Source organism: Castanea sativa, chromosome 5 (genome assembly GCF_040712315.1).
Source record: "Castanea sativa cultivar Marrone di Chiusa Pesio chromosome 5, ASM4071231v1".
NCBI classification, from domain to species: domain Eukaryota; kingdom Viridiplantae; phylum Streptophyta; class Magnoliopsida; order Fagales; family Fagaceae; genus Castanea; species Castanea sativa.
In genome coordinates this window covers 55,350,089-55,367,379 of record NC_134017.1, presented here as the reverse complement: position 1 = coordinate 55,367,379, position 17,291 = coordinate 55,350,089, and the positions used below count along the sequence as shown (strand labels likewise).

The 17,291-nt window shown below is 35.9% G+C and overlaps 2 protein-coding genes across 2 annotated transcripts; one reads left to right on the top strand and one right to left on the bottom strand.

Moving 5' to 3' along the window:
* The first annotated feature begins 3,863 nt into the window (after positions 1 to 3,863).
* Positions 3,864 to 7,304, top strand: LOC142633943 (uncharacterized). The gene is made up of 3 exons (XM_075808200.1): positions 3,864 to 4,293; positions 5,295 to 5,407; positions 6,871 to 7,304. The coding sequence occupies exons 1-3, from the start codon at positions 4,140 to 4,142 to the stop codon at positions 6,949 to 6,951; spliced, it is 348 nt and encodes a 115-aa protein (XP_075664315.1). The 5' UTR covers positions 3,864 to 4,139; the 3' UTR covers positions 6,952 to 7,304.
* A 3,504-nt stretch (positions 7,305 to 10,808) lies between these two features.
* LOC142637323 (endoplasmic reticulum oxidoreductin-2-like) lies at positions 10,809 to 17,053 on the bottom strand. The gene is made up of 10 exons (XM_075811597.1): positions 16,470 to 17,053; positions 15,878 to 15,997; positions 15,126 to 15,381; positions 14,676 to 14,786; positions 13,853 to 13,971; positions 13,366 to 13,470; positions 13,003 to 13,205; positions 11,649 to 11,772; positions 11,151 to 11,336; positions 10,809 to 11,038 (listed from the first exon to the last, which is right to left on the bottom strand). The coding sequence occupies exons 1-10, from the start codon at positions 16,629 to 16,631 to the stop codon at positions 11,021 to 11,023; spliced, it is 1,404 nt and encodes a 467-aa protein (XP_075667712.1). The 5' UTR covers positions 16,632 to 17,053; the 3' UTR covers positions 10,809 to 11,020.
* Between the last annotated feature and the right edge of the window lie 238 nt (positions 17,054 to 17,291).

The following is a 17,291-nucleotide window of genomic DNA, read 5'->3' as shown; positions in this document are numbered from 1 at the left end:
ATTCACAAAATCATTTTCAAAAACATCCAAATTAACCTTAAAACCCACCAATGGTGTCATAGGCACAATTAAAGCAGGGAAGAAGATAAATTTACTTATTTTATGACTAGAGAAAATTTAAAAAAAGGGGGGGAATAAGTTGGAATCGACCGTCTAGGATTTGTGACATGAGTTGTGATTCTTAGTCAGTGAATTCAAATAATGGCATAGGTTGCAATTGATACGAGTTGGGTCACGAGGAGTCTCTACTATTATATGAGTTGCAATTGGTTTCTATTACAAAATGGCTTATGTTTAGTGCACTAAGGGTATGTTTGGTACACTAAATGTGGATTACAACAAGAATGATAATCTTTATTACCGGGAATAAAATGTGTTGTAATGGAAAAACTAAACATTTTCATTAGCTTAGTTGTGAAATGTAACATTAGAATAAAATTTATGATCTATTTTAGGAAATATCTTATTCATACAATTATATTTCCTATAAAATAATATATTTTAAATTTTAGAGAGATGAGTTATTTTTTGATGATTTCTTTTTCCATAATTGTTAGGTGAATATGGAAAGTTTATTTATTTGGAAATATTAATGTTAGAAATTATTACATCTACTAATGAATAACTATTACAACCCTTTTAGAGAGGAATAGTTATTCCTCATTTTAAATAATAGTTATTCATAAGAAATGACTATTCTATGTAATAAAAATATAACCAAATTATTGAATAGTTAAACCATAGGAATAGTTGTTACATTACGATGCCTTTTACAGTTGTTAATAGTCATTTTCGCGACAAATTTTATGGTTCGACTAAACAGCTAAGCTCAATTGCTTAGCAGATCTGACTAATGCATCTTATTAGTTGTATTTTGCTTTCTTGCATGGCCCAAGCCCATGCAAACAGTTGGGGAATTAAGTAGGAATGGTTTGGTGGCTTTGGGTTAGTTCCTATCGGACTCTTTACATGGGCCCAGTTCGTATGTGCCACAAAGCGGGCTAGGGACGCTGGAGGCACTTAAGGCCCATGAAGGAGGTCTAGTGTCAGAAATTTCGACCTCAAAATTGGCTCCATGCTCTGGGTGATTATGCCCCTAATTTTCAGCCTAACTCCATTTTCCACACCAAAGCACAATTGACTAAAAAAAAAAGGTTGAACAATCTAGCCCACTCAGCCACCCAAATGTAGTTTTCCAAGGCTTGCAAATACCAGAGACAATAGCCATGCAGAGGAAACAACTTTGTTTCCAAAATCATGTAAAAAGCAACCAAACATTCCCCTAAGCATAAAACATGATACACCAAATCATAAAAATAGCATCTGAAAGGTCCAAGGCCTTCCTCCCAACTAAAAACTTGTCACAAGCATCCCCTAAAGCTTGATATAAATATTCATCACCAGCCCACAAGAGAGGCAAAACGTTTTCCCTACAAAAAACCCAAAACTTTGATACAAAAGCCCAATCAGCTACCTAGTGTATGGACGATTTGGAAGCTTGAAGGTAGAGAATACTGGTACAAGGGAACTCTCCCTCTCTTACTTAAGACCTCCCTTAATTTCTCCCTCTCGCTGACTGAGGGCTGAGATTTCTGACTTGTGTGTGTGTGTGTGTGTGTGTATTCTGTACTTTCTCGTGTTTCACTTGGTTTGGTTTCTCTTTCCATAAAAAACCATTAGCCTTTGTGTACCCCGCATTGGAAATTTTGGGCTTGACAATCCAATAACGGACAAATTTAATGAACCCAAGGGGAGTTTTTGGCTCATTTCTACAATCTCGGCCTTCGTAGCAAAGCCTACCCCGACAACAGTCTACCAAACGTGCCCTAAATTATTTTAAGGCCACAATATGGCTAATTTTGGGCAAATATTTTGCCCATATCACATCTAAATTTAGTACATTAAACAAAAAAGGGTTTTTTTTTTAGTGCTACTTGGCCTGATTGTGCTAACATTTTTGTTATGTAACATTATAATCAAACATACTAGTTAAGTAGCATCTTGAGTCTCTAAGACTCGAGTTCAAAGTGGTGGCAAAGTTGAGGTGGACTAAAAATCCACATGGAGCTCTAGTCTTAGAGACTTGAGTCCCTTCAATGGCCATACACACACAAATAATACACATAGTTTAAGGGAGATAAAATTACCCATATTGATTTGGCAAGTACAATCACTGTGTTGGTACTTCTCTACTAGCTTTGCTACTTTGAAGCACCTAGTTCTTCTCCTCTGCCATTCTTTCTTGACCCACTTCTTGTTTTTAGACCAGAGCACAAGTCCCAGTCCATTTCTAGTCGAGCCGGCCAGGCACAAAAGGAGGGAATCTTGGGGGTTCTTTGAATCCAATCGCTCCAATGACGAGTTAGGGGCTATTTAGATTTGCTGTTTCCATAACTCATAACTTTGTTTCCATCACCCATAACTCAAAATAAGTGGGACCCACTCTAAGAAAGCTTTTTTGACTGTCTTTCCTGTTTTTATTTCCATCACTCAATTCTTTGATTTTTGAGTGATGAGTTATGGAAACTGAAAATATATTTTAGGTGTTTTCAGTTTTTAAAACTTAGTTTCCAATGACATTTTCATAATTAAACACACACAGAGGGACCTATTGTCAGAGCAACACACGTGAGACACTGCTTTTAATGGTTTCAGGCGCTGCTTTCTTCTCCACTTTTCTTTCTTTTTTCTCTCCTTTCTTTGGTCTTCGCTGCCTTCAATTCTTTCTTCTTTCTTTTAATGGTCTCATACGCTTTTTTTTTTTCTTAATCACAGAATCCATTTGGTCTTTGCTGCAGTTCTTTTTTTTTTTGTTCATCATCATAGAACCCATTTAGTCTTCGCCGCCGGTGGTGATAGTGGAGATCGTTGCAGGTCCGGTCATCGCTGCATCAGTTCGTCGTTTGTGCAGGTCTAATCGTCGCAGGTCCAATCGTTGTAGCATCAGTTTTGGGTTTGTGCAGGTCCGATCGTCGCTGCAGGTCCGATCATCGTTGTGGGTATTGGGGGTTGAAGGGAAAAAAAAGAAAAAGGAATGCTTGGTGCCGCCGCTGGTGACGGTGGAGATCGTCGCAGTGGAAGAGAAAGGTGAGAAAAGTTTGTTGGGCTTCATCTACTCTGTTCTTCACGCATCTGGGTCCAGGTTTTTTTTTTTTTGCTGAAGTTGGTATGGTATTTTATGAGAGGCGGAGTGAGAGCTGAAGATTGGATCAAGGCAGAGTAAGGTGGAGTGAGGCATGTAGGCTAATAGAAAATCATGTATGGGTCTCTAACTAAGTGCTCAGGTATGGGACCTACAAAAATGTGGAAATATTTGAGTGATGTGAAGTGAAAACAAAAACCAAACGGGTGGGTATTAGAAAATTAGAGTATTTTAAGTGATAAGTGATGAGTGACAAAAATTGAGTGAGGGGTGATGAGTGATAAAAAAAAAAAATCGAAACAGGGCCTTAGTCTCTGGGTAGAAGTATTTTGAAGTCAAATAAAAGGTTAAACTTGGGAGGAAATCAAGGTTAGCTAAACTTGAGTTTCAAAATGAGCTATGTAACAAAATAACTTTAGGTAGAGATTTTCCAATAATATATTTTTTATTATTAAAACTAAATATTTCGCACCAAAAAAAAAAAAAAAAAAGACCTGCTAGAAATACCGGACAATATTACAAAAGTCTAGACTTCGGATGAAATTTGTAATGTCTTTACTCTTTACGGGTTGAGTATAGGTGCAATACCTTCATGCAATTCACCCATTTTCTTTCACTAATTTTTTTTACATTTTTTACTTTTTTTATTTTATTTTATTTTTTTTAACAATTGCACCTGATAATCCTGTATATATGTGAGGAGGCGGTACTGGGCAGGCCTGCACTTGACTTAGACTTTGAAATCACTAACTAGGACGGTGACCATTCATCAATCACGGTTGAGATGTGGACGCTGGACTGGACACCCATTTATATCACTTTTACTAGTTACATTAACATTAACATATACAACTTTTCTCGGTCCGTCCCATAATGTCTTGCACGCTCCTAATTAAACGAAACTAGTCCCATATTTCTCTTTCTTTTGTTCTTTTTGGGGACAACAGAACATAACCCAACCCACCACAACACACAGGCTGACTTTGTTCCAAGAATCATGTCTCAAGACCCTAAACAAGCTCCTCCTCCTCCTCTTCCTCCTGTTACGCCGTCTCAGCCAATTCCTGCCGCCCCGCCTCAGCCGGATTCGACTCAGGCCGACCCGACTCATCCTCCGCCGCCGCCACCACCCCCATTCGATCCCAGTCGAAGTACATTATTCTCTCTCTCTCTCTTTGTTTTCTTTGGTTTTTTTAATTTCTCTGTTTACCATAATATCTCATTCGATTTCCTTTAGGTTTGTTTCAACTCATGGAATTAATTTGGATTTTGGTGATCTTTCTTTTGGGTTTCAATTTTAAATATTTTTTGTGGGTTTTAGTCCTTTTTTATGTAGAATGTGGCACTCTCAGATTTTGACCCGTGAAAAAATTTAGTTTTTACGCTATTGTTTGGGCTGGCTTACTTTCTTTCTTTCTTTCTTTGCTTTTCTTTTTACCAAGAAACTAACACAATTTTTGCCAATTCAAAACCCGCTAGAAGTGTGTATGTGATAAAAATGGGATCTTTTTATATCAATTACATGGTATTTTACCATTGTAGTTGTGGGTTTGACTTAATTTTGCTGATTTTACATGGGATTAGTAGTATCAACATTGTCTCCCCCATGAACCCAAAAAAAAAAAAAAACAATTTCAAAACCTTTTCTTTTTGTATAATGCAATTAATGGATCCATGATAAGATTTTTGGGAACCATGAAAATTAACAAGTTTTCTTTGAAGTTATGGACTTGTTTCTTGCCACTTATGGATATGCCTACATATGTCTTTTTTTTTTTAAAGTGTTGTCAGCATGATTTCTCTAAACACAAATTTTCAAGTTTCATACTTACTCGACTTGTGCATAGTTTTGATGTTAGTTACATACATTCCTTTCATGCCAAGATGGAATTTTAGGTTCTTCTAAGTTTAAACAATTTGGTTATTGATATGAGATCAGACAGGCATGGATATTTTAAAAATAATGTTAACATTCCAGAAAGCATCAAAATATTGTTTCTTCATGAGTTGTTTGGCCTAATTTTCTGTGTTTGTTATAGAAGCTGACTTATGAATTATGATCCATCTTCTTCTTCTTCTTCTTCTTCTTCTTCTTCTTCTTCTTTTTTTTTTTTCTATATCTCACAATTGCCATATTTTTCTTTCTTTGAAGTGATTGGCATAATTAAAAGGAAGGCCTTGATAAAAGAGTTAGCTGCGCTATACCATGCTGAGTGTCTCACTTATTGTCAGGAGCTTTTGGAACTTCAAAAAAAATGGGATGAGGTTAGAAATACTGCCTTCCTATTTCAGCTGTGCATTTATATGCTGCAATGTTTTCACTTTGTATTATATTTCATAATCTTCACTTGAAAAGGTATAGTCATAAGTGTAAAAAGTTTCTTATTGAACAATTGATTAGATAACTACCCATTAAGCTGGTTATTGGTATCCTTGCACATTTCCTATTCGGATTTGTCCATGTGTGGACTTTAGCAGGTTATGTGTATGGTCTTTTCTCAACCTCATTATGTCTTTAGATTGCCAAATTGGAATATCTGATTGGTTGTATCTTATAACCTATTGACAAAAATGGATTTCTTATAGTTTTGCTTCCATGCTATCATTCTTGAACTGGTCTTAAACACCTTGATTTGGGGTTTTTTTGGGGCCTGAGAAAGGACAAGTCATGTATGGTCTTTAAATTTTGAAGGCAAGTCTTTTAAACCTTCCTGAAAATTATCTAGGAACTCTTTTTAAGCTAGAACCTCCTCATTTGGAGAAGTAACACAGACTTTGAGTTATTTTCCTTGAGGGTGATTTTATAATGGACCATGTTCATAGGGTGAGAATTGGTGTTGGGTTTGGATTATTCTGTTTTTCAAATGTTGTCATGTCATCTTGACCACAGGGTGAACTGAAGGGCCTAGGTAAGACATGAGAGACATTTGAGGAGACCATCTTGATTGTAATTACTTTAGATTGATTACTTTAATGCTAAGAATTTAGACATTCTCTATTTTTGCATCTGTTTAATCTTCTTGTGCCTCAGATAAAATGACACTGTAAAATAATGATTGCAAGTGTCTTAGTACATTTCATAGGCCTATGATCATTCTTTTTAACAAAATGGAATAAAACCATCAAAATTTTTCAAAGTTCATGTAGGAACATTTAGTTGTCCGTCAAACATCTCTAGTATTCATTCCCTTCTAGCTTTTTTTTAGCTCTCCCTTGCTTTCAAGATCATAATGCAGATAATCAACAAATCAGATCAGATGGGATTTAACCAACCCATGCTAACCATATAGGTGCCATGTGGCTCCAACATTATCTAGCTCAGTAGTTGATATTTTGCTATGTTTACTGCTGCACTTGCGCTGCCACAGTGTTCAATTTAGCATACAGATTTAATATAATACTTAATTTGAATGAAAAATGCTGCTATAATACTTTTAATACGTAGGTTTTATTTATCTGACTTGCCTTTATGATAGTGTGGTCATGGTTTGATTGCTTTCTTGTCCATTAGGGTCTAATCTTACCTCTTCTTCTTTAAGTGGTGCAACTTTCATGATATTGACAATTGTTTTTTTGGTAAATCCTATCCTAGAGCTCATTTTCAACTATTGGAATTTCATTGCTGTGTTTAAGTGTTTTTGTGTTAATCAATCTAGATTTTTCAATATGATAAACTGCCTTAAATCTTAATTATTTCTCACTTGAGTGAGTCTTTAAAATGCTTGCAGCCATTTATTGACTTGAAGGCTCCAGACCTTTCAAGGAAAGAGACAATGCGGCCACCCAAACGTCTAAAAAAGGCCCGCTAGGTATAACGTAAGCTTTGGCATTGTGATCTTGCTTATGCATTACAAATTCTGTTGGCGTGTCCAAATTTTCCTAGATCACCTTTGCTGGGCTTATATAACATAGATTTTACGTAGGTTACAGTTCCTTGTTTTACAGTTTGCTATGTAATCAGTCTTTCATGGGCTTTTTTAAGTCTACTAGTGAAGCAATTTCTAAACCACTTGTTGCTGAATGAAGTGGGTAAGAGCGAGGGGTGGTTCTTTAAGAAATGTGTATATTAATATTGGTGAACTGTATTGTACATAATACATGGGTGCTCTGGTCAAGTAGGCACCGATTTAATTTGATGTTATGACAAATATATTGGATGCTAGTGTGCTTTTTAGCTCTTCGATTTTTTTCTCTCCTTTACATACATATAGTTATGGATTTGATTTGTTTTATTTCTAGTCATCAGTTTACATTGATGATTTAATTTGAAAGCTTCATGTAGAAAATAAAATGGTTACACTAGTCACAGTGTAATTCTTCACCATTTAGAAATTAACTGGTTGTGGAGAGTTCTGTTTTGCACACACGCATACAGTGGCGGATACATGATCTTTTTTGACTTAGGACAATGAATAATTTTTGGGGGAAAATTATATTTTAAACTCCATAACCATAATTTAAGCATGGTTTCAATATAAGTTTAACACATCTAGAAGTTTTAAATTAAACCCTATACTTTTAACAGTGTTTCAAATCAAATTATAAATCTATTTAATTAAACAAAAGGACGATGTATGAATATTTTAGCATGTATACAGTATATCAATTATATATATGAACTTGATTTTACTCCAAGCCATACTGCATAACTTTATTTAAACACTGGTAATGCCAAGAATCTATTATATATGAACTTGAATTTGCTCCAAGCCATGATACATCATTTTATTTAAACACTAGTAATGCCAATTCGGTGATTATTTCTTTGTATTTTGATGAACGAGAATTATGGCACAACACATAGTAGGACAAGCTCCCATAATTCTCGTTCATCAAAATACAAAGAAATGATCACAAAGAAAGGTCTGGAGCCTTCAAGAACAAAGAGCATCTAGTCTATCGAGACATGTCATGAGGCGATGAAATTGGCCCATTACTATCGATTATCAGTTTTAATGTGTGCCCTTAGGGCACACAATAAGTATCTATTTTTGGACAAAAATTTCTCGGAAATTGAAAAAGTATTGACAGTTTTTTCAATTCTCGAGAAAATTTTACCATAAATGGATGGCTTAATGTGTGTTTTTAGGGTACATATTAACGGGACCCTTTTAGTATTAGTAAAACTTATTGTAATGGGCCAATTTCATCGCCTCGTGACATGTCTCGATAGACTAGATGCTCTTTGTTCTTGAACCTGATCTCAAGATGGACAGCCAAACCCCAGTACTCACTCACATCAACACACACAATGATGAAGGCTAGCGACATGTCGTAGAAGCTACACAAATGAAGCGAGTCCATAGACAAATGAGTCAAACTAGAATCATCTAGTGACTACGACTTGCATCATAGGAGAGAGAGAGAGAGAGAGAGAGTTTGTGTGTGTTTTGCCTGTGATATCAAGCATGGAGAAAACTTATTTTGACATTTTGTTTGGTTAGAGAGATTTTCATCGCTCATCACTCAATTTCCATAACTCATAACTCACTTTATGTAGAGTCCACATTCATTCCAGCAGTTCATTCTAGTTGTTTAGCTTGTTGTTTTCGAATTATGAAAACAGAGTTACCATGACAATTTTGTAATTTTGCTCAACTAAATAGATCCCACCTATATGTTTTGTCGCCATCAAGTGCAAAGCACTAATTACACTCCAACAGCTCTTTTACTATGCAAGTACCAGCCTTATGTTTTTTCCTTACTTTTCTTTTACTTTCACTTTCCCTTAACATTTGTTTTGGTTTCCATTTTGCTGTGTTTTCAAAAAAGTCAGTTGAACATCTTTGAAAGCTCTTGCATCCGAAGTAGTGAAGAAGATCTCCCTCTTCTTCTTCTTCAGATCTCAGCCTTGCAAAATCTTTAGCTTCAGTCTCTGCTCTTGGGTGTCCCTGTGTGTTGTGAAGGTTGTAGTGGTCTCGCATTTCGGTTGGTTGCAAGAAGCCGTGGGTCTCTCTTGTGAAAGATCTCAGATGAGAATTTCCATCCACTAAGAATTTCCATCCAAACACATTGCAAGTAGAGTTATGAGAAAATTTTGAGTTACAAACATGAGGATTGGGTAATGAGTTAGAGTGATGGGATATGACAACTGAGTATCCTCCAAACTAAACATGGCCTTGTATTTGGCTCACAAACTTTAATTATAATCTCTTTGATAGGTGAAATGACTTTATGTTTATGGTTCAAAAAATCTCTTCTCAAAACAAAAGTCGTTTACAAAAATAAAAAAAAATCATCTTTCAAGGAGTTGCTAGAGTTTAGTAGTAGGTTTTAAGGTAGTGACTAAAACCATTTGATATCATGCCAATTGAGTTAAATTGGTTACCCAAATCCTACTTGTATTCGTCCCTGATAAAATTGACTTAATTTAAAACAACTTAGTAGTATTGTGTTGAAATTGCTAAAATTGAGGGATTATGTCAGTTGACAATTGACATTAATGGTGACGAACAAACATTAATGGTGACGAACAAACATCTATAGTTAGGTCATTTTTTTGGCAAAAATTAACCGGTGTTTTAATGGTATAAGCTAGTTGTCAACTTGTGCTTGGTTTGCATGGTGCACCATCCTTGGGCTCATGGATGCAAGTGCTCCAAACCCATTTGTTAATTTTTCTTTGAGGCTCAGGGTGTATGAATGAAATCTCTCTTTTGCTCTCCAAATCATATTTCTTTGAATTCTAGGGGTGTACAAAAAACCGAGGAACCAAAAAAACCGCTTTAAACCAACCGAACCGATGCAAAAATTTTGGTTCAGTTGTCGGTGGCAAAGATGCAAAAATTTTGGTTCAGTTGTCGGTGGCAAATTTTAATGCACCGAACCAATTGAACCAAACCGATATATATATATATATATATATATATATATATATATATATATATATTTATTTATTTATTTATTTATTTAACACTAAGTCATGTTGGAGTTTGTAGCTTAGTGGTATTTTGTGACTTTAATGACTAAGCGTTCTTTGGTTCGAGCTCTCGCCCATTTTTTAAAACCATTAAACGTTATCACGTTGCTTCAGTGCTTCTTCTCCGTTCCTTTTTCTTATTTTTCTTTTTTTTTTGTGTGTTTGCTACTTGCTTGGTGCTTCATGTTTGGGTGGTGAGAAAACGTGGGAAAGCAAAAAAAATATATATATTTTCTTATTTTGGTATGTTTTCTGATTATATACATGATTTTGATTTTTTTTTTTGTTTGCTTGGTGTTTGGGTGCTGAGAAAATGTGGGAAAGTAAAGAAAAATAAGCTTTTTTTTTTTTTTTGATCTGTTTGATTCTAAGAAATTGGAAACAACTGAAAACCAACTGAACCAAACCGATTGAAATCCAGTCAGTTCGGTGTCGGTGTTCCTCCCTTTTGGTTCGGTGTCGATGCCAAATTTGGTAAAACCAAAATGTCGGTTCGGTGGAAAAATCGCACTTCAAACCAACCGAACCGAACCGATTAAACCCCTACTGAATTCCCCCAATGAGTTTTTCTCACATTGAGATAGAGAAAGTAAGGATAATGGGCTCAAGTTCATTTAGACTAGTAGCTTGTAGCATTGGACCTCCTATTTTTGCTTCAGCCGTTTGTTTTGGGTTTCTCAAAGAAAGACTCCAAACACCCATAATTACCCAAAAGTGTATACCAAAAAGAAATAAGTAACAAAGAAGTTGAAGAAAATGCAGAAGTATTATGCTCTTGACCTTTCAAAATTTTCAAATCCGGAAAATTACAAATTTACCACCTCAAAGGGTCTTGAAATGGTTTTTTTACACTTTCTATCATATCCTCTTTCCATGGGGCCATTCTCTCCTTAAACCCACACTGCGCTTTCCTATAACCTATTCCTTTTGATGTAATATATAGCTGATTCAAACTAAATTCACTGATTACTACTTACCTGCAAGTAACATAAACAAAATCAGACAACACAATCTCTTTAGCTAAATTAAGAATTAAATTTAACAAGGAGACAGAGAGAGAGAGGGGTTCTAATAGTGAGTAGGGTATACCTCGGTTTTTTTAACTATGAATGTCCTTATCATTTCCCATAACTTATTAGGGGAACTGGGTGAAGAAATCTGCCCCTCCATAATCATTTCAACTGAAGGTCCCATTTCATGGACAAACTTGACAGACTCTGACAGTCGATTCAGTAGGTTCATCAACGCAATCACTTCATTCCGTTGCAATTGCAGCTGTCAAGGCCAATGCAATATGCTTTAGTGATTAAAAGGAAAAAAGAATATACTTTCGCTCATGAATAAACCAAAGTGGCATGATATGTTACTTTTTTAGTTTTGAATTTTTGCAAAATGTCTTGTATAAGGGTCACCATATTAGAAGTCCCAATTTTGGAGGAAATATTTGAGAGGCTTCTAAAATATTTTTCTTTTAGAGAAATTCATAGATACTAGTACTGTAGGAAGTTCAGCAGGTGACAAAAAACGTGACATGCTACCTAAAGGTAATTTGAAACTTCAAATTTACTTAAGGAAATAGATACTTACATTCTGAAGCAAGTGTTTCTGACCATCAACAGAGAAGAGGATTTTCAATGCAGTTCCCAGCCCAAGGACCTGAAGCTTTCCCCACAGACGACACTTCTCACATCCTACACAGTCCATTATTGCACTGCAATGCCAATGAGGATTTGTTATATCATTTCTAAAGGCATGGGCCAGTCATATTAGTAGTAAAGCAATCAAAGTGAGTCAAAATATGTCGAGTGGAACTTGTTCTACAGTTTCTCCAGCTCTGGGAGTGATATTTAATACCAAGAGCGGCAACACTATGATACTAGACAAAAATTGAGAACAACATTCTACACAAACAATAACTACATAGTGCATTTAGTTTGGTGGAAAGGGAAGAGGGGAAAAATGAAGGAAAAAGATCGAAGGAAAAGGTATTTCCATTGTCTAGTTGTAAGGAGAAACAGGGAACAGAGAGATTTGGGCAGATGTAATTTCCTTCAGGCCCACATATTTATGCCTTCCCAAAGTGGGCAGAAAGGGAGGTAAGGAAGCAGCTTATACCATGAGATTACCTCCATGCCACTTGTACTTTATGCCAACATATCCTTCATAGAAGGGCATATAAGTTGGACAAACCAAACAATGGAAAAACATTCTCCTCCCCTTCTTTCCAGGGTTCTACTTATCTAGACATCTAAACGGAGAAATATCTTTCCTTCCCTGATCCTTTCTTTGCTCCTTTCTTATTCCACTCCATTTCCTATGATGCCCCCAAACTAGGAAGCATGGACACTTCATTTGGGGGGCTATAGCTCTGTTGGACATGGGACAGGTCTGGGACACTTTTGCACGCATGTCCCAGCTGAGTCCTTTCTTTTCTTTTCTTTTTAAAAAATTTCTAGACATAGCCAGGACACATGAGAGACACTTATCTTTTATTTCTTTTTATTTTCAATCATGAACGCTTATCTAGCTATCTTTTATTTACTGTTTTGGATCTTATTCTTGGTTCGTATTCTAATGTATAAAGATCATTATTAGTCATGAATTCACTTTAGTATCCATTGATGCTCTTAAATTGATATGTGTTTAACATTACAAGAAAAAAATAAATGCTTAACAATATTTAAAAATATAAAAAATATATATATTTAATGATTAATTAATATGCGTATCCTTGCCGTGTTGTGTCCTAATTTTTCAAAAATTGTCGTGTTGCCATGTCATACCCATGTCTGTGTGACTGTGTCCATGCTTCCTAGCCCCAAAGTGTTAAAAATAAATTCTAGAAACATCTTGAGACACTATCCAGAATGGATCCAAGATTTGTGTTTCCCCTTCTTCATAAGTAAAAACAATCAATGATCAAATGGCTAATGAGAAATACCTTATGTTTCTGAATTGCTTTTGTATTTCCTGCTTTAGTTCAGGTCCACGTTGGCCTTTCCACAACTTAGCTTCGTCAAATGGGACTGGGCATGCAGCTTGCAATTTGGGATTGAAAAGTAGCTGTCTTATCAAGGACTGTGTCTTCAAGTCCTCAGTAGGGTTAGCAGTATCATACTCAGCATGTTCCAAATAATCTGCTGCCTAAAATGCATTCAGCATACCATCGGGATGAATTTTAATTCATTATTATAACCCCATCAAGGCACACAGTTTATATAACAGAATATTCCATCAAGTGAAAAACATTTCTCACATAAAAAAAATATGGCACTATAAAAACAACTCAAGAGCTTATACTCACCTTTGTCACAGCTCGAAGAACAAAGAGATAAGTGAAGTACAAGTTTCTGACACGATCTGGATATCTTAGGACTCTATCATACATCAATGATAGATTTTGACCCCACTGGAATTAAACAAATAAAAAGGTAAAAATAAAGAATGGTCAGATCTTTCAATATATTATCATTCATAAACTAAATTAAGGAAGGTTATACTTTGACCCCAGTGATGGGAACAATTTCTCATCCTTTACCCTTTAAAGCATCTCAAACTACCCACCACTAGTGCGAGTGTTCTGTGAGGCAAGTTACAGCCCAGATCATGTAATTGAGGCAACATTTTCATTCTGCACTAACTTAAATTTGAAGCACATTGATCACGGGTGTAGAAACTATAATGATCACATGGGTCAAATATGCAATTTTTTTGCAAACACCTTGTGAACTGTCTATCTTTAAAAAGCAAAAAGGTAAGTGTCTAAAGGTATGCAAAATTAGAATTTTTACCAAGTTTGTAGCTTCATCGAGTAGATACTCAGCAGCTATATGAATTGAAATTGAGGAATGAAGACCAGATATCAGTTTGTACAAAATTTTTTCCTCTTGGCATAACTCTTCAGATGGATCTGCAGAAGTTGAATATCAACAAAATATTGTTGAGGTAAGGATCGATTACTCGTTATGAAGCAAGAAAACTCACATCACAACAGCGCCGCCCCCCCCCCCCAACCACCCACACAAAAATATGGAGAAACTGGAAAAACTCTCAAAGAAGACCACAGTTAAATTCTAAATTACAATTTGCTACTAAATAATCAAGTACATGGATGCAAATTTAACTGTCATCATGAAACACAGTACTTCAACAATAATTCCCCCCCAAAAATAGGTAAGAATATTCACTGGAATCAAAGTCTTTTCATCTTCAACATAAGTAAAGATATAGTGTCCTATGTCCTCATCATAAATGCAAATCATTGTTAGGAGCTCAACAGGCACTGACAATAAAAAGAGACAAAGATTGCAGTGGGAACCCAGCATACAGGTGAAGTAGGCATGTTAGTCACCAATTTTAGAATAACATTCCAGCTCGTCATAACGAATTCAATGAAGGGTTTCCCAAAATATTCTATGGCAAGGGTGAAGGAAACATTTATGTGATAGCAATAACGACTGCTCAGCTAAGCCATACAAAATAAGAGAGAGAGAGAGAGAATAGCAGCATTTAACAACAGAAATTAATGATGAACATAAAAATAAATTATGCCCTGTGAGATAGAGATCAAGTATTATTGATGAACATTTGGCATACACAAAGAGGACAACTCACATTTGGGGCAGTTCTCACTATAGACAGAATCCCAAATCCTTCTAGCAGATGGACCAGTGTAACCAGTATAGCGTTCAGGATTGAGTTGTAGGTTAACATATGTCATCTCAGCTGCAAATATAAATGGGTAAGACAATCTTCATAGAATAAAATAAAAACAATGAATGTTATCCACATTTTCTGTATTTGACATTTACATCAACAATAAAGGATCTCCTCCCATTTAACCCTCTAGTTTCCTCCAATTTTAATCCGGATGTACAACATGGGGAATTCAAAAAATCCGATAGTCTCAAAACACACACACAAAATCAAATGAATGCCAAGTTTTGCACTTGGCTAAAATTGGAGGGAATCAGAGGATTAAATGGGAGGGGATCTTGTCCCAATATTTAGATATTCATAACAACAAAAAACCAATGAATTGTGCAGGAACAATATGACACTAACAATTATCAGTTTCGTCATCATTTGTCCAGGGATTGTCTGTTTCTGTCCAGCCTCTGAAAGCTTTACTATCTATTGTACGATCCACGGCTGCCTGTGGCTTCCCTTCTTGACAGATAGGATCATCTGGTGAGAGGACATTACGGGGCTCCTTAAATAATTCAGGGAACTCACTTTCTGGGCATTCACAAACACTGCAATCCCGCAGACGGCACATACCATCATCAGGCCAGAAAGGACAGTCACACCACAACTTAACCTACCATAAATAAGATTCACAAGGACGATCAGCTAAGGACAACACCAAATTTCAAGAATAGATGCAAGCAACAATGCTTGAAAATTTCTATATATATATATTGGTAAGTTACACGTGCATCTACTGTGTCTTGGTCCCAGACCTCACCCTCCGTCTCATTATTATGGGAGACTCTAGGTAAATAGTATATTCAGGCTATTCAAATTTACACTCTTGAGAAGAATATCACATATGTAATCAACCATACAGATTAATATTTGGTATGTAATCAACAAAACTTCTAAAATCTCCAAAAGATCCATGCCTTGTTTCTTATGCAGATACCTTCACACCACGGCAATATTAATACTAATACTGTAGTAAAATTCAACTATATAATGATCAAAATTGTGCTAAGCATTACTTTAAAAAAAATGATTATTAAATAGAAGGATCACATATTAGTTCTTATATAATCAGTCTACTTCTAGCCAATAAATCAGAACAACTAGCATACCTTGAAATACCGGAAGAACGGGGTTTTAACAAGCTCTTGGAGCGATGGATACAACACTTCCTTATTAAGACGGTCCACAGTCTCGTAATCACAACAACAATCCTCAACAATCCCAGTATACTGCACAAATTGCAAAACCCAAAAACCCAGTTAACAGTACATAATCATAAAGAACTGAAATTTGAATCAAACCCAATTCTAATTTCCCCATCTCAAAGTCTAAACACAACAAAAATCAGGTAATATGACAAAACTGGTTCAAAGAATTGAAACACAAATTGTAAAACCCAAAAACCCAGTTAACAGTAAATAGTCATAAAGAACTAAAATTTGAATCAAACCCAATTCTAATTTCACCATCTCAAACCCTAAACACAACAAAAATCAGGTAATATGACAAAACTAGTTCAGAGAATTGAAACACAAAAGCATTGCCACGAACATTGATTGACTAACTAAACACAACATAAACAATAACAATCAAACATTCCCATTCCTTCCTGCATACTTTCCTTCATTTTCTCAGTACCCAAACAAGAGAAGAAAAGAGAAATGACACACACACACACACACACAGAGGTTGAGAATTGACCTTGGCGCAGTGACAAGGCGTCTGTCGAAAGAGAGACAATCCGGTAGAGGCTTTGGAAGAGACAGCCATAGCAATAAAGAGAGCGAAGAGAGCTCCAAACACCGCCATTAATCCCCATCGCTTTCCACGGGCCTTGGTTTCAATCTCTGCTTTCATCACCATCACCAACCAGCCTGATTCAAAAAAAAAAAAAAAATCTCAAAATTCCAGCGCTCTCCCCACCCCCTCTGTTTGGTTCCCGAGAAAACCGAAAGAAAATCCCAGAAATAGTTTTCCTATCTCAGTGGCGTTACTTTTGAGGAAAATGGAATGAACGCAAAAGTGGGTCTTTGTCTCTCTCTCTCTGTGTGTATGAGTTTTTGAAGAGTAAAAATTAGTTCATGGTAATAAATAGGCTGTGTGCTTTAAATGGATGGTTTTGGAATTTACTTTTCTTAGGATTTGGTTTTCCAATCAAAATGTAGGAAGTTTGTGGAAAATTGAGAAAATCTGTAAGAAACCCCTGGCACTAAGAAAATGAAAATTTTGGTGGGCGGTGTGGTGTTGATGGTTTTTAATTTCTGTTTTGTTGAATTCAACGGTTCAGACGAGGAAAAGTAGTGTGAGTCATAGAAAATCAAAATCAGGGGTAAGGGGGACTTTTTGGGTTCGAATGTTCTAGTAGTTGGGTTTGGTTGGACTAAGCCTATTTATACTTTATAGTAAGGCCCAGCCTACAGTTGACTTTTACTGGTTCTTATTAGGAGTACTTTTCTTTTTGTGATTTGGGGAACAAAGTTGGGAATATTATATAATATAATTTACAATATTTAGTGTTTTGAT